The sequence below is a fragment of the Cnephaeus nilssonii genome (genome assembly GCF_951640355.1).
Source record: "Cnephaeus nilssonii genome assembly, chromosome: 9".
Lineage (NCBI taxonomy): Eukaryota > Metazoa > Chordata > Mammalia > Chiroptera > Vespertilionidae > Cnephaeus > Cnephaeus nilssonii.
Genome location: NC_137080.1, coordinates 37,272,972 through 37,294,289, shown reverse-complemented (window position 1 = coordinate 37,294,289; position 21,318 = coordinate 37,272,972). Strand labels below are relative to the sequence as shown.

The 21,318-nt window shown below is 42.2% G+C and overlaps 1 protein-coding gene across 1 annotated transcript in view; it reads right to left on the bottom strand.

Moving 5' to 3' along the window:
- AK9 (adenylate kinase 9) overlaps positions 1-21,318 on the bottom strand; it is a gene marked incomplete at its 3' end in the record, with an annotated part of 114,324 nt that overhangs the window by 13,630 nt on the left and 79,376 nt on the right. The window contains exons 29-33 of the mRNA XM_079781174.1: positions 20,598-20,817; positions 18,466-18,531; positions 9,205-9,408; positions 6,990-7,208; positions 4,381-4,594 (exon numbers count right to left, since the gene is read on the bottom strand). Coding sequence (XP_079637300.1) covers positions 4,381-4,594; positions 6,990-7,208; positions 9,205-9,408; positions 18,466-18,531; positions 20,598-20,817 — 923 coding nt within the window. The remainder of the gene's footprint in view (positions 1-4,380; positions 4,595-6,989; positions 7,209-9,204; positions 9,409-18,465; positions 18,532-20,597; positions 20,818-21,318) is intronic.

Here is a 21,318-nt window from a genome sequence, read left to right as displayed (position 1 = left end):
CCAAAATAACTCAGTTAATCCTCTAGGAAATAATTTTTTTAAAATATATTTTATTGATTTTTTACAGAGAGGAAGAGAGAGGGATAGAGAGCTAGAAACATCGATGAGAGAGAAACATTGATCAGCTGCCTCCTGCACACCCCCTAATGGGGATGTGCCGCAACCAAGGTACATGCCCTTGACCGGAATCGAACCCGGGACCCTTGAGTCCGCAGGCCGATGCTCTATCCACTGAGCCAAACCGGTTTCGGCTAGGAAATAATTTTTATAAATTATAATGGCATACTAGACATATAAATAGTAATTTAAAGTATATGAGGCAAATTTTCTTCTGTAACTCTGATATTTTCAACTTATTCCACCTAATGGGTAGAATGGATATTTAAATTTTAATTTTATACATGAGACAACTGAAACCCAACTAAACGAAGTGATCTGTCCAAAGTCATGTAGAAGTTGCCATTGGTTGAAAGAAGACTCACCTTGGCCTATGCTTCTTTTGAATGAGACCAAGCAATGGCTTCCAGGAACAAGTATTAAAGGTGGGAGTGCTCTGCTGGGGCCCATATACCTTGCCCCTCTCTAGAGATAGCAGTGTGTAGAGGCCCATCTCATCCCACAGGAATGCAGATTAGTTGATTTCACTTAAGATCACCCAAAACAGAGACCGGTAGAACCCTTAGCCTTAGTTTTGCCACAAATGCTGGAATCAAACCTATTTTTTTAAAGTTCTGAAAATAATTAAGCTTTTACAATTTAACATTTTGTTAAAGAATTGACCTCTATTTCCACAAAGAAATGAGAAATCAGATGGTCTTGTCTCCATTTTCACTTTCTGCTGTGGTTGTGGGATCTTATTTTGAACTAGGGGCCCGTTGCAGAAAGACTCATGCAAGAATAGGCCTTCCTTCCCCTGGCTTTGCTCCCCGCTGCCCGGGAGCCTGCAAGTCCTTGCTCCAGGCCAGAGCGCTGCTCCTGTAGCTCCCTCTGCCCCCTGCCCTCCCCCTCATAGCAGGCATCCTGCCCAACTCGGCTGCTCCCTGCGTGCATATGCAAATTAACCAGCCGTCTTTGTTGGTTTGATTTGCATACTCACTCCTGATGGGTGTTGCAGAGGTATGGTCAATTTGCATATTTCTCTTGTATTAGTGTAGATACCCATGTTCTGCTCACTTTGGGAAATATCATTATCTTTGTAAAACATTAAGAATAGGACTATTAAAGGCTCTTGTCAAATTCAGAAGTTTAAATGAGCAAAACAAACTTCATCTGCAGTTGTGGGACACAGAACTCACCTTTATTTTTCCTGTTGACAGACTGATCTTTGCCCTCATCTCTTCCCTTCATTCTCTAGTTTACAAGTCATTAAGTCTATTGTTTTTCTTTTAAATACTGTTATCACCTGTATCTTCTCTCATAGGTTGTACAGTCTGTTCGATGCTTCTATGTCTCTGGTTCTATTTTTGTTCATCAGTTTATGTTGTTCATTATATTCCACAAATGAGAACATGTGATATTTATCTTTCTCTGACTGGCTTATTTTGCTTAGCATAATGCTCTCTAGTTTCATCCATGCTTTTGCAAATGGTAAGAATTCCTTCTTTTTTTTTTCAGCAGCCTAGAATTCCATTGTGTAGATGTACCACAGTTTTCTAATCCATTCATCTGCTGATGGGCACTTAGGCTGTTTCCAAATCTTAGCTATTGTAAATTGTGCTGCTATGAACATAGGGGTGCATATATCCTTTCTAATTTTTGTTTCTGTTTTCCTGGGATACATTCCTAGAAGTGGGATTACTGGGTCAAATGGAAGTTCCATTTTTAATTTTTTGAGGAGACACCATACTGTTCTCCACAATGGCTGCATCAGTCTGTACATTCCATTCTTATTGACACAACCATTGTTTGTGTTACCATAACATTTTGAAATATTACAGGAACCTATTGTTAAACTATTTGCCTTTAAACACACACACACACACACACACACACACACACACAATCCAAAGGTATACAAAATTCAAACATCATAGAAATATAGTTTACACAGTGCCTTATTCAATTCAGCAATAATTAACATAATGGATTTTTACTCTTTAAACTATTAATACAGTAGATTATAGTTATAAAATATTTTAATACTAGAAGCCCGGTGCACGAGATTCGTGCACGGCGGGGGATTGTCCTTCAGCCCAGCCTGTACCCTTTCCAATCTGGGACTCCTGGAGGGATGTCCGACTGCCCGTTTAGGCCCGATCCCAGTAGGATCGGGCCTAAACGGGCAGTCGGACATCCCTCTCACAATCCAGGACTGCTGGCTCCCAACTGCTTGCCTGCCTGCCTTCCTGATTGCCCCTAACCGCTTCTGCCTGCCAGCCTGATCACCCCCTAACCACTCTGCTGCCAGCCTGGTTGATGCTTAACTGCTCCCCTGCCAGTCTGTTTGCCCCCAACTTCCCTCCTCTGCCAGCCTGGTCACCCCTAACTGTCCTCTCCTGCAGGGTTGATCACCTCCAACTGCCCTCCCTTGCAAGCCTGGTCCCTCTCAACTGCCCTCCCTTGCAGGCCTGGTCCCTCACAACTGCCCTACCTTGCAGGCCGGGTGCCTCCCAACTGCCCTCTCCTGCTGGCCATCTTGTAGTGGCCATCTTGTGTCCACATGGGGGCAGGATCTTTGACCACATGGGGGCAGCTATATTGTGTGTTGCAGTGATGATCAATCTGTATATTACTCTTTTATTAGATAGGATAGAGGCCTGGTGCACGGGTGGGGGCCAGCTGGTTTGCCCTGAAGGCTGTCCCGGATCAGGGTGGGGTTCCCTTGGGGTGTGGGATGGCCTGAGCGAGGGGCCTGTGGTGGTTTGCAGGCTAGCCACGCCCCCTGGCAACCAAGCAGAGGCCCTGGTATCTGGAATTTATTTTCCTTCTACAATTGAAACTTTGTAGCCTGGAGCAGAGCCAAGCCTGCTGCTCCCTCCGGGTGGCAGCCATTTCTGTGGCAGTTAATTCACCTTCTACAATTGAAACTTTGTAGCCTTAAGCGGGTGAGCCCTGGTAGGGTGTGCGGAAAGCTTTGCTTCCCCTGTTGCCGCCAGCAACCCTGGCCTGCTTTCTCAAGCTCCATTCTGCTGCCATTTGTTTGAATTTGTTTACCTTCTATAATTGAAACTTTGTAGCTTGAGTGGAGGTTTAGGCCTGCAACGGCTATAGAAAGCTTGGCTTGCTCTGTTACCTGGGAAACTTTGCTCTCTGTGGCTGTAGCCATCTTGGATGGGGTTAATTTGCATACTCGCCCTGATTGGCTGGTGGGCGTGGATTATGTAGCGGAGTGATGGTTAATTTGCATATTACCATTTTATTAGAGAGGTACTTGTTATGCTAATATAATATTAATATACTGCTATTTTATTATGTTTATTTCATTTCTTTTTTAAAATTTAATCCTCACTGAGGATATTTTTTCCATTGATTTGTTTAGAGAAAGTGGAAGGGAGGGAGGAGGAAGAGATAAAGAAACATCATCAATGTGAGAAAGACACATTGATTGATTGCCTCCCACTCGCACACCAACCAGGGCCTGGGATAGAACCTTCAACTGAAGTATATGCCCTTGACTCGGAATTGAACCCGAGACCAGATGCTCTATCCACTGAGAAAAACTGATCAGGGCTGTAATTTCTTATCTTTGTTAGGTTTTGATATCAGGATTATGCTAATGTAAAAAGTAATTTGTATTCTTTATACCTTTTAGATTATATGGACCATATTCCTTAATAAAAAGAAACTGAAAATAAATCAGGAAGCTAACTGTCTTTTCCCTTGATCTGGAAAAGGTTATAAAAACACAGGAAGGCCCTGGCTGGTGTGGCTCAATTGGTTGAGCATCATCCTGTGCACTGAAAGGTTGCCAGTTCGATTCCTCTTCAGGGCACTTGCCCAAGTTGTGGTTCGATCCCCAGTAGGGGTGTCTGTAGGAGGTAACAGATTGATGTTTCACTCTCACATTCATATCCTCTCTCTCTCTCTATCTCTCTCTCTCTCCCCCCGCCCCTTCTTTCTTTCTCTCTCTCCCTTCCCTTCCCTTGTATCTAAAATCAATAAGTACATTTTTGGGTGAAGATGGGAAAAAAAAGCCACAGGAAAGATCTCTTGAGTTTTTAGCCCTTTGAAAGTTTGCTATAATTTCCCTATAAAACTATTTGGCCCCGGGCTGTTTGGGAGTAGGGATATATTTTTGAAGTCTTTCTCTACAATGGTTATTGGCCTATTTAGGTTTTCTATCCCTTTTTGTGTTAATTCGGATAGTTGTTTCTGGAGATGTGGCTACTTTTCAGTGTATTCTTTTATGCTTATGGATAACAAAGACAAACACATCCTTACCTGTAGTTTTCCCAGATTTTGGAGGCCCCACAATTGCAATCTTAATGGGCATATTAGGCTTAGGTTTGGGTTGGCGAATATATTTGATTGGATTCTTCATAAATTTTTCTTTAGTTTCCTTATTAGATAAAAAGTAAATATACTGACGATGGATTACAGGATAAAATGGATTATCTGGATTTTCAATTGACTTGATTGTCTCTCCTTCACTTAGCTGTAATATATACACAATTAAATTTGAAAGTTAGTTTTCATTTATATAGCTTTCCCCCCAAATATATTTAAAAAATAAAATTTGTAGAGTAAGAAAATCTTCCTTATAGAATAAAAAACTAATTATAATATTAAAAATTGTATAAAAAGAACAAATTATTTTATACCCATACGTCAACGTTCTCAAGAGGCTTTCAGTTTATGACTACTAGAGTTCTTTGATTTCCTTCATAATGTTTTTAGTGTGTATACTCAATGTTTCTGCCAAGGAGTATTAAGTTGTTGGGATATATTCATGGGCACATTTATCTTTACCAACAGGTCCATTCCTAAGGTAATGCGACGGATAGAAATGTGCTACCCAAATGCAAAGTTCAAAAGCCTAACACCCAAAGTTACTGTCTTTGGAGATAGGCCTTTAAGGAAGTAATTAAGGTAAAATGAGTCCTACTAGTAAGAGTGGGGCCTTAATCCAATAGGACTGGCGTCCGTATAAGAAGAGGAAGAGACACCAGGAGTGCATAAGCACAGAGGAAAGGCTGTGTGAGGACATAGCAACAAGTGGTCGCCTGAACGCCAGGAAGAGAGGCCTCACCAGAAAACCATCCCTGTTGGCACCTTGGTCTTAGACTTCCAGTCTCTAGAACTGTGAGAAAATTAATTTCTGTTGTTGAAGCCACCAGTCAGCCTGAGTAGATAAGTGTGTGTGTGTGTGTGTGTGTGTGTGTGTGTGTGTGTGTTTGTAGGGGCTGAGTTATCTTTTAGGATATACTGGTAGGACAAATCCCACAGGCTTCTCTTTCATATTTTTATATAGACAAAATCCCACTCACATAATCAACAGAAGCCACAAAAGGAAAAACATCCACGTAAAAGGCAGCCTAAGGTGTAGGGAAGGAATGGAGTAGGAGGAGTGGTCCCACATCTGTGCATTGTTAATGAGAACTGGGTAATTAATTGATACTAGGTTTGTATGTCTTTTTTTTACAGCATCAGATGGCCAAGCATCAGCCATACCTGGACTTGACAGAGTAGATGTGAAACAGTATGTTAACACTGTTCCTCCCCCAGAACTACGCCAGGGCAGTTGCCAGAAGTCCAGGGTATTGTTGACATTATTGTTCTTGGGCTGGAATGACATTCATGGCTGGGAGTAAATACTATGGATAAGGAGGAACTCAGGAATGGGGTGGAAATGTCTGTTCCATGTTTTATATCTATAATAGTCTATAATAATAAAAGCATAATATGCTAATTACACTGGACAGCTGAACGACCTTCCAGACGAAGCCACAGTGGCGGGGGCCAAGGCAGAGGCGGTTAGGGGTGATCAGGCAGGCTGGCAAGCAGTTAGGGGCAATCAGGCAGGCAAACAGAGGGGTTAGGGGCGATCAGGCATGCAGGCGAGTGGTTAGGGGGATAAGGCAGGCAGAGTGGTTAGGGGCGATTAGGCAGGCAGAGGAGGGAAGTTGGGGGCGACCAGGCCTGCAGGGAAAGGCAGTTGGGGGGGACCCAGGCCTGCAGGGGAGAGCAGTAAGGGGTAACCAGGCCTGCAGGGGAGGGCAGTTAGGGGCAATCAGGCTGGCAGGGGAGCAGTTAGGCATCAATCAGGCTGTCAGGGGAGTGGTTGGGGGTGATCAGGCTGGCAGACAGAAGTGGTTAGGGGCATTCAGGAAGGCAGGCAGGCAAGCAGTTGGGAGCCAGCAGTCCTGGATTGTGAGAGGGATGTTCGACTGCCCGTTTAGGCCTGATCCTACCGGGAGGTCCTAGATTGGAGAGGGCGAAGGCTGGGCTGAGGGACACCCCTTTCCCCTGTGCACGAATTTTGTGCACCGGGTCTCTAGTATATTTATAATTAGTTAAGAATTCTGGTCCTGGCTGGTGTGGTTCAGTTGGTTGGAGCATAGTTCCTCCCATGCACTGAAAGGTCATGGGTTCAGTTCTCAGTCAGGGCACATACCAAGGTTGTGGGTTCAATCTCTGGTTCTCCTTGAGCCTTTATTTTGTTTATTTTAAAAACTTTTATCTTTATTATTGAAACTATTACAGATGTCCTTCCCCCACCCATTGACCCCTTCCACCCCACATCCCCCCCTCCCAGGCCTTCACCACACTATTGTCTGTTCGATCCCCAGTTGGTGTGTCTGCAGGAGGCAACCAATCAATGTTTCTCACATCAATGTCTGTCTCTCTCTCTCTCTCTCTCTCTCTCTCTCTCTCTCTCTCCCTCTCCCTTCATCTTTCTCTAAAATAAATAAAAATATGTCATTGGGTGAGGATTAAAAAGAAGAATACTGTACAATGCTTATAATATTTTTAAATTATCCACTGTCTTCTTAGACATACTTTAAAAAATAAAAGAACATGGCTTTCAGATGTCACATTCCTGACATTACCTTTACAGGGTCCCAGTAACCGAATGTGCTAATATATTTATAGGTAAAGCTGAGCAGTTTCTGGGCAAGGCGTGGTGATATTGGATAACACTTCTCAAAAATGCTTTCCCGATTCTCCACCAGTGGTTTCAGTCTTTTATTCAATAAATATTGTACAATGTGGATTTTACGAGTTCCATTAATGAGAATTTGTGGTATCAAAAACTTTTCAAATTCATCCTGATGAGAAAAAGCATAAAACCAAATATTTTTATTTTATTTTTATTTTGTTTCCCAGTGTTAGTCTTTTTTTAAAAAATAAATCTTTATTGTTCAGATTATTACATATGTTCCTCTTTTTCCCCCCATAGCTCCCCTCCACCTGATTCCCCACCCCACCCCATGCCCTTACCCCCCGCCACTGTCCTCATCGATAGGTGTAAGATTTTTGTCCAATCTCTTCCCGCACCCCTCACACCCCCTTTCCCCTGAGAATTGTCAGTCCACTCCCTTTCGATGCCCCTGATTCTATTATATTCACCAGTTTATTCTGTTCATCAGATTTTTTATTCACTTGATTTTTAGATTCACTTGTTGATAGACATGTATTTGTTGTTCATAATTTTTATCTTTACCTTTTTCTTCTTCTTCCACTTCTTAAAGAATACCTTTCAGCATTTCATATAATACTGGTTTGGTGGTATGAACTCCTTTAGTTTTTTCTTGTCTGTGAAGCTCTTTACCTTACCTTCAATTCTAAATGATAGCTTTGCTGGGTAGAGTAATCTTGGTTGTAGGTTCTTGCTGTTCATCACTTTGGATATTTCTTGCCACTCCCTTCTGGCCTGCATAGTTTCTGTTGAGAAATCAGCTGACAGTCGTATGGGTACTCCCTTGTAGGTAACTAACTGTTTTTCTCTTGCTGCTTTCAAGATTCTCTCTTTGTCTTTTGCCCTTGGCATTTTAATTATGATGTGTCTTGGTGTGGTCCTCTTTGGATTCCTTTTGTTTGGGGTTCTGTGCACTTCCTGGACTTGTATGTCTTTCTCATTAAGATCTTTAAAGGTCTCACTAAGTTCCTCAGAGGTTTTTAGCAAATTCTTGAGTAACCTTATAAATGTGGTTTTGGGGAGACAGATCAACCAAAGAACTTGTGTGCTTGCAAATGAGCCTAACCAGTGATCACGGACAACAGGGGGGTGGGGGCATGCGTGGGGAGGGGTTTGGGATGGGAATGGGGGGGATGAGGACAAATATGTGATACCTTAATCAATAAAGTAATTAAAAAAATAAATAAATGTGGTTTTGAACTCTATGTCCAGTCTTCTGCTTTCCTCCATTTCTTTCATTTGTGATCTGCCTCTTTCTCTCTGCATTTTACCTGCTTCCCTGAGTTGATGGAGTGGCTTTGTGTGCGAGGTGTCCTTTGGGCCCAGTGGCTCAGCCTCCCCAGTTACCTGAGGTGGACACTCTTGGTGCACCCCTTTATGGGCTGCACAGTCTTATTGTAGTTAAGCCTTGTTTGTTGTTGGTATCACTGGGCAGAGTTGACCTCCAGGCCAATTGGCTGTGAGGATCAGCTGTGATCAGCAGTGTCTCAGGGTGGAGCAGGTAGTCTTGGTTTCCCATCAGCTCCGCCCTAAGAGGCTTGGGTCTCAGTGTCCCGCGGCAATGGCTGCACGCACCTCTGAGAGAAAGCTGCTCTCAAGCTTTGCCCGCTGCCAGTCAGTCCAGTTTCTCCCCAATGAGTGTGGGTACCCGAAGTCTCACCCGGAAGTGGAGTGCGGTGCATTCAGGAGGCCCTGTTTCCCTCCTGAACAAGCAAGGCAGCCGTGTATCCAGCCGCCCGGCCTTTCCTCTCGCACGCGCATGTCTCTGTGTCCCACACCTCTCCCAAATATTTTTAGTGGGAAGAAGGTTGATAGTGTTCAGTGGCAGACAGACATTGCTGGTGGCTGTCTACATGAGTTGAGAGCACAAATACTTTTCAGCTTCTGTGTGACTGCATGTTGGTAGCTAGAGCCTTTGACCCCTGTGGCTCCCATGTTGCCCTTATTATGAAAATAAATTAACTTGTTTTCATAATTCTAAGTAGTGCTGTTAAAAGGAAATATAGCCCTAAAATACACATTTCTTTAGAAATGTTCAAAATAAACCAAGGTATAAACCAAATTCCTTTTGTTTCATGCTCAAATGTCACTTTACGAATTATGAAAAATGAAGAAAAATTAATAACCTGTATTCCTTGTAAATTACGTATATCTGTTTCAAATTTGTCTAACAGGTCACTTCTCAGGCGTTCAATAGCATCAGCTTCCTGTTCTTCTTCTTCCTCACTCATCACTTCTTCCTCTTTTGGAAATTCTTCTTCAAGGATATTGTCAATATCATCATCATCTTCTGTCTCTTCTTCACTCATTTCTTCATCTTCTCTAGCAAGCTAAAGAAGAAAATATTCCCTTTTACTATACACGCGTAAGAAATGACACTGCTAACTGGAATATTCTGTAATAATCGGATCTTAGTTGGTGTGGCATAGCAACATTCATCTAATAACATAGTAAAAATTTAAATGTCTGGCACTCAGAAAATTTTTTTAATTTTATAAATCTTTATTGTTCAGATTATTACAATTGTTTCTCTTTTTCCCCCCAATAGCTCCCCTCCATCTGGTTCCCACCCCATCCTCTGTCCTTACCTCCTCCCCACTGTCCTCATCCATAGGTATATGATTTTTGTCCAATCTCTTCCTGCAACCCCCATACCCCTTTCCCCCTGAGAATTATCAGTCCACTCCCTTTCTATGCCCCTGATTCTATTATAAGGTACCCAGAAATTTAATACCTTTAAGACACTGACACCATGCCCTAACCAGTTTGGCTCAGTGCGTTGAGCATTGGCCTGCAGACTGAAAGGTCCCAGGTTCGATTCCGGTCAAGGGCATGTACCTTGGTTGTGGGCACATCCCCAGTAGGAGGTGTGCAGGAGGCAGCTGATCGATGTTTCTCTCTCATCGATGTTTCTAACTCTCTATCTCTCTCCCTTCCTCTCTGTAAAAAATCAATAAAATATATTTTTAAAAAATAAAAAAATAAGACACTGACACCATAGTGATCCCGTAAATAAATACATTTGACAAGATATTAAGTGCTATTTTTGTGTATGGTTGTTAGAATGTTGTATTTTTTATGGTCTTTAGTAAAAATATTTAATGTGATCCAAAGAGTATAAAGCACTCACTATTTGTGTTAGCTTGGACAAGATCAGTTTCCTCAAGTGTAAGATAGGAATAATAAAAGGATCCACCTCACAAGGCTGTTGTGGATATTAAAGTTAATACATGTAAAGCCCTTAGAAGAGTGCCTGGCACATAGTAGGCATGCAAATGATAGCTATTATTGCTGTTGTAGCTATGGTTGTTACTTTATATAAAGCACTGTACTAATAGAAGAGTACATGCCCTCTAGGAGATTACAGACTATCTGAGGAAACAAGATAATACATAAGTGATTATTAAAGACTGACAGAATATTGATACTAGGTGGTGTTGTACAGGCTTTAAGTGCTGTAGTTCAGTTTGCATGATATTGAGCCTTATAATATTGATCCTTTTGCATTGCCTCCAAACTCTTCTCCCAGAAGTATTCCCTGTCTCAATCAGAACACTGCCTCCCAGCTGAAACCTGAGTTATCCTGACTTCTTACACTCCATCTCTGCACATCCGGTTTCCAAGGACTGTCATCTGAAATAATGCTCATCCTTTCTTCTCTCACTCCACTGTTTGCTCTCTCACCTCTTGCCTTCAGTCTTCTGATTAGCTTGATATTTCCTAGTCTTTCTAACTGAGTAGACCAAACATGTCAAACTCAAAGGCTAACATGAGCCAAATAAACAAAGTTTAAGTTTATGTGGGCCACAAAAAAGCAAAAGCTTCAATTTTCATAGAAACGTAGGTTTATTTCGATAGAGACATGCTGAATACAAAGGGCTGAAATAAATGAGTAATCCTATCTAATAAAAGAGTAATATAGAGATTGGTCATCACTGCAACACACAATATAGCTGCCCCCATGTGGTCAAAGATCCTGCCCCCATGTGGACACAAGATGGCCACCACAAGATGGGCAGCAGGAGAGGGCAGTTGGGAGGCACCCAGCCTGCAAGGGAGGGCAGTTGGGAGGCACCCGGCCTGCAAGGGAGGGCAGTTGAGAGGGACCAGGCTTGCAAGGGAGGGCAGTTGGAGGTGATCAACCCTGCAGGAGAGGACAGTTAGGGGTGACCAGGCTGGCAGAGGAGGGAAGTTGGGGGCAAACAGGCTGGCAGGGGAGCAGTTAAGCATCAACCAGGCTGGCAGCGGAAGGGGTGATCAGGCTGGCAGGCAGAAGCGGTTAGGGGCAATCAGGAAGGCAGGCAGGCAAGCAGTTGGGAGCCAGCAGTCCTGGATTGTGAGAGGGATGTCCGACTGCCCGTTTAGGCCGGGCCTAAACGGGCAGTCGGACATCCCTCCAGGGGTCCCAGATTGAAGAGGGTACAGGCTGGGCTGAGGGACAACCCCCCTCTGTGCACAAATTTCGTGCACCGGGCTTCTAGTTGTTAACATAAAATAATAGAACATTTTAATAAAAATTAATATTTTTTCTTGAACATTAACTTACCAGACACTGAATAACTGCACAAATTAATAAGCGTAACACAAATAAACCTATTTTTCTTGTTCTCCGAAAGCAAAATATTTCCTGTTGCACACAGCAAACAAGTCAGTCCAAGACTAATGATGTGGCAATTGGCTGCTAAAATATTTGCTGCTAGTATTAGTGGAGAGAAATGGTGCGCCTGCATGTAAGGCGTGTAAGGGAAATGAATGCAACACGATTATAATAATCAGTCATTAGAGAATGTTGTAGTTTGTTATTAATAATTATGTATAACACGATATTGTAAAAATTAAGTTACGAAATTTTTTAAAAATATATTTTTATTGATTTCAGAGAAGAAGGGTGAGGAAAAGAGAGATAGAAACATCAATGATGAGAGAGAATCATTGATCAGCTGCCTCCTGCATGCCCCCCACTGGGGATTGAGTCCACAACCTGGGCATGTGCCCTTGACCGGAATCGAACTTGGGGAGCCGATGCTCTATCCACTGAGCCAAACTGGCTGGGGCAATTTACGAAATTTTTATTAAAACGTTTCTTACATACCGTTATGTTGCCTGGGCTGTAAAAATATTCATTGTGGGCCACATGCAGCCCGTGGGCTGCAAGTTTGTCATGCGTGTTTTAGACCATAGTACCTTTAAAAGGTGTCTGGAGCTGGGGTTTGAACTTTAAGGCGTCAGGAGGAAGATGAGAGGATAAGGGCCCATTCCTGTTCTGTCTACACTCCTTCCTCTCATTACAAAAGGAGCTTGGCAATGGGATAGTGTTTCTCAGTTCTAGTTCTTTTTTTTATTAGAACTTTGAAACCATTTGGTCCCTTGTTACTTTTCTCTTTTTCTTATACTTTGACAATTTTTATTTTTATTTTTTAAAAAATATATTTTATTGATTTTTTACAGAGAGGAAGGGAGAGGGATAGAGAGTTAGAAACATTGATGAGAGGGAAACATCGATCAGCTGCCTCCTGCACACCCCCTACTGGGGATGTGCCTGCAACCAAGGTACATGCCCTTGACCAGAATCGAACCTGGGACCCTTCAGTCCGCAGGCCGACACTCTATCCACTGAGCCAAACCGGTTAGGGCTACTTTGACAATTTTTAATCCTGAGCTTCCATTTTCTAAGGATCATTGGAAGTGGGGTGGGAGGAGCCCACACTATCATCTGGGGACATTTTAGTTGCAGATGAACTTGTGCTCACCTGAGTACTTGGATATGTATCTCTATTAACTACTCACCTGGGCTTAGTGCCGCACAATTCTGCTTACTTGCTGCCCGGCTCCCTGTCCTGGCTCTGCCTATCTTTCTTCTGCCTGTGACTGCTCTACATTTTATAGAAGGGACACAGGCACCAGAGAAGAGCCAGTGGGCAGGAAGAGAGACAAGATGATGCAGCAAGGAGTAAGAGTAGAGGGAAAGCCTCTGAGGAGGTGGAAGATATGCAATGTAAATCTTGAGATGAGGTGGCTGGCTTATAAAATATTCTTTAGTCACTTTTGGAGACTGAAGTTCCACACGAAGGCAACATTTTCCTATGAAATTAATGCCTATAGTCACCTTGAGACTGAAGTGATTTCTAATAATAACATGTTTTATTTGCTGCTAAAAAGTCAGGCAGTAAAGGCAATGACTTTTGTTAAGGATGAGAGGACAACATTGGGTAGGGATTCATCTGGTTAACTAGTTGCATATCGTTAACTAGTTGCAAAAAGATGAGTCATGGAGCTGCATACTCTGTTCATAGAGGCAAATGATGAAAGGCTCCTGCTTCTCTCCATAAAAGCCAGCTCCAGGGTCTATGTAGTCAGGATGGATTCCACTCAGGGTATCACATTAACTGATTATAGCAATCACACTAAGTGATCTTTTAGATGCTATATTTTGTTTAGTCTTTCTTTGTCTGAGGCAGTAGCAGGATATATAAAATTTCTATCAAAGGGATTGAAAAAAATTACACAGTTTTAATCTTTGATTCATTTAAAATCTCAGAAATTGTCTTTCAAAAGTCAGTTTGTATAAATTAATTGTGTGGGATACATGGACAATTTTATAAAAGACTAGAGGCCTGGTGCATGAATTCATGCACAGGTAGGGTTCTTTGGCCTGGCCTACAATTAGGGCCGATTGGGGCTGGCAGAGGGGGGGGGAGGGTGTAGGGGGAGGGACCACAGGAGGTTGGCTTGTTGGGGGAGGTTGGCTGTGGAAGCGCACTGACCACCAGGGGGCAGCTCCTGCATTGAGCGTCTGCCCCTGGTGGTCAGTGCATGCCATAGTGACCTATCGTTCAGTCGCTTAGGCTTTTATATATATAGATTAAGTCTCAGGAGAGTTAATTTACAAAAACCTATTTAATTTATAAGATGGAATATTGAATCTTTGAATGAAAAATAATAAGAAACTTCATATTATAATATTAATAAATGGGAAAGTTATAAATTAAGAAAATTTATAAGATTTATGAATTTATAAAATTTATGCTGAAAACTAATTCTCTTAGGGAAAAGAAAATATAACTGAAGACTAGCAAAGAAGGGAAATTAAAGTACTATTAATTAGGGAAACTAGGTATTATTAAATTTTCCCATTTTCTAATGAAAAAAAACCTAGGCTCAGAGAGATTAAGTAATGCTGATTTTTTGTCTAGAAAAAGAGACGCACACAGACTGAGGGTGAAGGGATGGAAAAAGGTTTTCCAGGTGAATGGAAATGAAAAAAAAAAAAAGCTGGGGTAGCAATACTTATATCTGACAAACTATATCTCAAAGTGAAGGACATAACAAGAGATAAGGAAGGCTACTTCATAATACTAAAGGGAGCAATCCAACAAGAAGAAATGACTCTGGTAAACATATACACACCCAATACAGGAGCACCCAAATACATAAAAAAACTCCTGGAGAATATCAAGGGAGAGATTGACAGCAAAACAATCATAGTATGAGACTTTAATATCCCACTATCACCATTGGACAAATCCTCTAGACAAAAAATCAGCAAAGAAACATCAATCCTAAATGACTCACTAGACCAGATGGAATTAATTGACATCTTCAGAACATTTCACCCTAAAGCCACAGAATAAACATTCTTCTCAAGTGCACATGGGTCATTTTCAAAGATAAACCATATGTTGGGACATAGGCAAAGTCTCTTCAAATTCAAGAAGATAGAAATCATATCAAGCATCTTCTCAGATCACAGTGGCATAAAACTGGAAATCAACTACAATAAAAACAATTCAAAGAAAACAAACACACGGAGACTAAACAGCATGATATTAAACAATGACTGGGTTACCAGAGAGATCAAAGAAGAAATAAAAAACATCATGGCAACAAATGACAATGAAAACATAACAATCCAAAATCTATGGGACACAGCGAAAGCAGTCTTGAGAGGGAAGTTCATAGCTCTACAAGCCTACTGCAAAAAAACAAGAAACAATGGTAATAAATTACCTAACCCTACAACTCAAAGAGTTAGAAAGAGAGCAACAAGAAAAGCCAAGTGTAATCAGAAGGAAGGAAATAATAAAGATCAGAGGGGAGATAAATGACATTGAGACAAAAAAAAACCCAACAATACAAAAGATAAAAAAAACCAAGAGCTGGTTCTTTGAAAGGATAAACAAGATTGATGAACCTCTAGCCAGGCTCACCAAGAAGCAAAGAGAAAGGACCCAAATAAACAAAATCAGAAATGAAAGAGGTGAAATAACAACAGACCCCACCGAAATACAAAGGATTGTTAAAAAATATTATGAAGAACTCTATTCCAACAAACTGGACAACCTGGAGGAAATGGACATATTCCTAGAAAAATATAACCTTCCAAAACTCAATCAGGAAAAATCTAAATATCTCAATAGGCCAGTAACTATGGAAGAAATTGAAGCAGTCATCAAAAAGCTTCTGGCAAACAAAAGCCTGGGGCCAGACAGCTTCACAGGGGAGTTTTACCAACTATTCAAGGAAGAACTAAAACCTATCCTCCTCAGACTATTCCAAAAATTTCAAGAGGAAGGAACACTTCCAAGCTCCTTCTATGAAGCCAGCATCACCCTAATACCAAAACCAGATCACAGTGGCATAAAACTGGAAATCAACTACAAGGAAGAACTAAAACCTATCCTCCTCAGACTATTCCAAAAATTTCAAGAGGAAGGAACACTTCCAAGCTCCTTCTATGAAGCCAGCATCACCCTAATACCAAAACCAGATAAAGACAACACAATGAAAGAGAATTACAGGCCAATATCCCTCATAAACATAGATGCCAAAATCCTCAACAAAATTCTAGCAAATCGGATTCAGCAGTACATCAGAAAGATCATACACCATGACCAAGTAGGATTTATCCCAGGAATGCAAGGATGGTACAATATCTGCAAATCAATAAATGTGATAAATCACATAAACAAATTGAGAGATAAAAATCACATAGTCATATCAATTGATCCAGAAAAAGCATTTGACAAAATCCAACACACTTTCTTAATAAAAACTCTCAACAAGGTGGGAATAGAAGGATCATACCTCAACATAATCAAAGCCATCCTCTCTAATAAAAGAGTAATATGCAAATTAACCATCACTCTGCCACAAAGCCATGCCCACCAGCCAAGCCACGCCCACCAGCCAATCAGGGCAAGTATGCAAATTAACTCCAGCCAAGATGGCTACCAGAAGGGAGGCTTGGGTTTCCCCAGCAACAGAAGAAGCCAAGCTTTCCACACACTCTGGCGGGCCCAGGCCTCCACTCAAGGATACAAAGTTTCAATTATAGAAGATAAACAAATCCAAACAGAAATGGCTGCCGGCCAAGGAGTGAGCAGGAGGCTTGGCTCCACTCCAGGCTACAAAGTTTCAATTATAGAAGATAAATAAATTCCAGATACCAGGGCCTCTGCTTGGGTCTCCGGGGAGCATGGTTGGCCTGCAAAGCACCACAGGCCCCTCACCCAGGCCGCCCCACGTCCCAAGGGAACCCCACCCTGATCCAGAACACCCTTCAGGGCAAACCAACTGGCCCCCACCTGTGCACCAGGCCTCTATTCTCCTATCTAATAAAAGAGTAATATGCAGATTGACCATCAATCCAACACACAATATGGCTGCCCCCATGTGGTCAAAGATCCTGCCCCCATGTGGACACAAGATGGCCACCACAAGACAGCCAGCAGGGGAGGGCAATAGGGAGGCACCAGGCCTGCAAGGGAGGGCAGTTGGAGGCAGTTAGGGGTGACCAGGCCGGCAGAGGAGGGAAGTTGGGGGCAAACAGGCTGGCAGGGGAGCTGTTAGACATCAATCTGGCTGGCATGGGAGTGGTTAGGGGGCGATCAGGCTGGCAGGCAGAAGCGATTTAGGGGCAATCAGGAACGCAGGCAGGCGAGCAGTTGGGAGCCAGCAGTCCTGGATTGTGAGAGGGATGTCCGACTGCCCGTTTAAACAGGCAGTCAGACATCCCTCGAGGGGTCCCAGATTGGACAGGATGCAGGCTGGGCTGAGGGCCTCTAGTATATGATAAACCCACAGCTAACATCATACTCAACGGGCAAAAACTAAAACCATTTCCCCTAAGAACAGGAACAAGACAGGGATGCCCACTCTCACCACTCCTGTTCGACATAGTACTAGAATTATTAGCCAATGCAATTAGACAACAACAAGAAATAAAAGTCATCCAAATTGGAAAAGAAGAAGTAAAGCTGTCCTTATTTGCAGATGACATGATATTGTACATAAAAAACCCAAAAGACTCCATCAAAAAAAAATCCTATCTAATAAAGAAGGAATATGCTAATTGACCATCATTCTGTCACAAAGATGGCTGCACCCACAGCTGAGGCCAAGTTCCCATAAGGAGCCTTAATGAGCAATCAGCAGAGACCTGAAGCTACACCCTCCCCCGCCCCCGTGGGGCTTGACAGGGGATCTGAGGCTGTGCGCCCCTCCTGGCGGGGCTTGACGGGGGACCTCAAGGTGCACTTCCTGTCTTGGTGCTGGGCTAGGGGACCTCAGGCTGCTCCCCCCCACCCCCACGCCAGGCTAGGGGACCTCAGGCTGTGGCCCCCACCAGGTGGGCTTGACAGGGGACCTCAGGCTGTGCCCCCTGCCCCAGCACCCGGCCAGGGGACCTGAGGCTGCGCCCCCCTGCCTGGCTGGGCTTTACAGGGGACCTCAGGCTGTGCCCCCCACCCAGCGGGGCTTGACGGGGGACCTCAAGACTCTGGGGGGGGGGGTTTGGGGGTGGGATGAGGGAGGCTGGGGGAAGGTCAATGGGGGAAGAAAAGGAGATATAGGTACTAATATATGTAATACTTTAAACAATAAGAAAAACAAAAATACAAAAGGAAATGATTAGATACGTTATGAACTATTACATATCTTGTAATGTTTTTGAATGATTTACATAAAATGGTTCAACATTAAAAAAAATAATAAAAGGTCATTGTAAACAGTCATGGAATAAGAAAAGGTATAAAAAAATAAAAATCAGGCCGGCTGGTGTGGGTCAGTGGTTGAGCATCCACCTATGAACCAGGAGGTCACGGTTTGATTCCTGGTCAGGGAACATGGCCGGTTGCAGACTGGATCCCCCATGTGGGCATGCAGGAGGCAGCTGATCGATGATTCTCTCATCATTGATGTTTCTCTCTCTCTCTCTCCCTCTCCCTCTAAAAAATTAAGATGATATATAATCTCACTACTTGCACATAAACTCTATTTCATTCAATACTTTTTTAATGCATCTTTTTATTTTATACTGTTGACACACACACACACACACACACAATGGGTGTCCTGCTTTTTAAAATATATATATATATTTTACTTACCTCCTCTTTCCTTCTTTTCTCTCTCTCTGCTATAAGTTCAGCCCTTCTTTTAGCAATCATATCATCCTATAAAAAACAGACATTAAAAAATTTTAATGAATAATGGAAACTAATCATCCCACTTAGGTTTGGGGGCTCACTGGCCAGGGCTTTCCAATTGCAATCGCTTTAAATCCTAAGAGATTAGAGTGGTGCCTGAACACATGCTCTGGGGCTCAGGTCTGGGCCAGTAGGACCCTGCTCTTTTCATCTGGCAATTAGTGAGTAAACATTCTGAAGAATTCATGTTTTGTTGACACTCAAGAAAGATTTGTAGATAGAATTATAAAACTCAATGGAATGGAATTCATTTAGTTTTTGAGCCCCCAGAGAGATTCTCTAGCTCTTTAGATTTAGAGGGTGAGAAGGTGTTTTAAGTGTATAGTTATGAGAACACAGTGTCCTTGGCGTTTTCATAACATACATAGAGAACACTGTACCACAAAGAAATGCAAAGTATGCACAATAACACACATGAATATTTTTAGTCTATTTTTTTCTCTGATCCTTTCACTCAAATAAGTTGTGGTTAGTGAAGTTTAACTAACCATTGCATGTCTGCTAGATGCCATCACTCTTATGAGCACTGCAATAAATACTGTACATACTTATATTTTTCTGCTTAAAACATATCTGCAAAGCAGACAGTATTATCTACTCTATAGGTGAGTTAGCCAAGTCAGAGGATTTAACTCATGTAATGTCACAGGGCTAGTGGAGGATGATGTAAAAAACTTCCAGACAAGGAAATGGAAAAGCACATGGTATGTTGGGTGCTGCAGAGGAGGGTTTATATTTGTTCTAACTAAGGAAAAAGGTTAGAAAAAGGATTTGGAACAAGATTGGTAGGCTTTCAATGACAGAACAATAAGTTCAGACCCTAAGAGGGTGGCTTGATCAGAGTTTTAGGAGGAGTAGGCTGGAAATGACCAGAAGGATGGCCTAGGGGGACCAGAGATGGAGCCAGAGGGATGGTTGGGAGATCTCTGTCGGGAGCGCTAGGTGTGGGCTGAGAAAGATGTGAACCAATGTGTAGAGGTAAAAGGTACAAACTCTTAGTTCGTGTGTTTCCCTCAGAGGGAATTGCTTTGTATGTAAGAACTCAGGTATTCTATCTGGATGTCTATCACATTCAGTTTATCCATTCATTAGTTGATGGCCATTGGGTTGTTTCTACTCTGTGGCTATTATGAATAACGTTATTATGAGCATTCATATACATATTTTCATGTGGACATGTTTTCATTTCTGTTAGGTAGATTCCTAAGAGTGGAATTGTTGGGTTCCTATGACACTTTTGAACATTTTATGGAATACTCCTCACATCACAGTGTTAGAAAGATGTTCTAAGCTAATATCTGTATCTGTTTCACCACAGGCTTACATAGCCTTAATGGATGGTATCATAATTCCAGGAGCTAGTAAAAAAACCACTGATAATTTTAATTTTTTGTGTTTTAAGGTTTGCTTCACTTGCCGCCTTTTCCATTAGGTACCTGTGTCTGGCATAGGGATACTTTGCTGCTACTAAAATCTTTAATTTTATTTGCCATGGAGAGAGAAATATTAACATGTTGATAACCACATAGGCCTCTAATAAATCTTAACTTGTAAAGACCACTTTATACTTTAACTAGAGGCCTGGTGCACAAAATTTGTGCATGGGTACAGTCCCTAGGCCTGGCCTGCAATCAGGGCCATCTTCTCCAGCTGCCTGTAGCTGGCCTCACCCCCCGCTGCCATCCACCTGACGGCCAGGGGGAGGGACTGAGAGGTCAGCCATTCCTGCCTGCTCACCAGCCCTACCCCGCCCCTGCCTCGGGTTGCCCTCTGTGTGTGTGGGGAGACCGGCGGGGTGGGGGCCCTGGCCTGGAGCCACCTGCATCCCTCAACACCCATCCCCAGTTCCCCGTTTGTTATCGGGCAATCAGAGCCTGCTGGCCAGGGAATGGGACCAAGAGGTGGTCAGTATGCCTGATAGTGACTGGTTGAATGGTCATTCTGCCGTTAAGGCCAATTTGCATATTACCCTTTTATTGTATAGGATAGATGCAGAAAAAATTTACTCTCATACTGTTTTATGAGATACATACCCTGATTTTTGCCTTCATTTCTTTCATGAGTATTTTCCTTTCTAATTTCTTCCTTTGTTTCAGTTTCCACTTTTCAATTTGGGAAGGCAGGAGCCGATCAGAAACATCTTGATCATCAATTTGTATTAAAACAGCAGCATCTGGGAAATATCCACGTTCCCCTAGAAACTGGGCCTCATCAGGATATCGTGGGAAACCATCTAATATAAAACCTGTGGAACTAGGCATGAATTACATAATTTATTTTAAATACTATATTATAAATACTAGTTTAAAAATGAAAAAAGTATTGATAAATCTCAACTTTTTATAAGATGTGCAATGAGTAGTTTAAAAAGTTGTATCTCTTAGTTCTTTTAATATTTCTACTTGCATAAACATGATGTGTCTTCTCTCAAATGCATTGAATTAAATTAAAATTATAATATTTTATTCTTATATTTATAATGTAGATAAGTTCTCTTTAATTATAAATAGTCTTAATATTTGATGAAAATTAAGAGAAAATAAATTCTCTGCCTGGGAGGAATGCCCAGCCTAATGAACTTGTTACCCTTTATAAAAAGGTAGGTCTGACCAGCTGACCTTTAGCGGGAAGCCACCCTTCAGTAGTTTTTCTTTTAGTGATGCTTCCTTTCATGAGACAATTCGTACTTCCTTCCCTGGATCCCCTTATAACTCATGACAATTATAAATGTATTAGGGGCCCGGTTCATGAAAT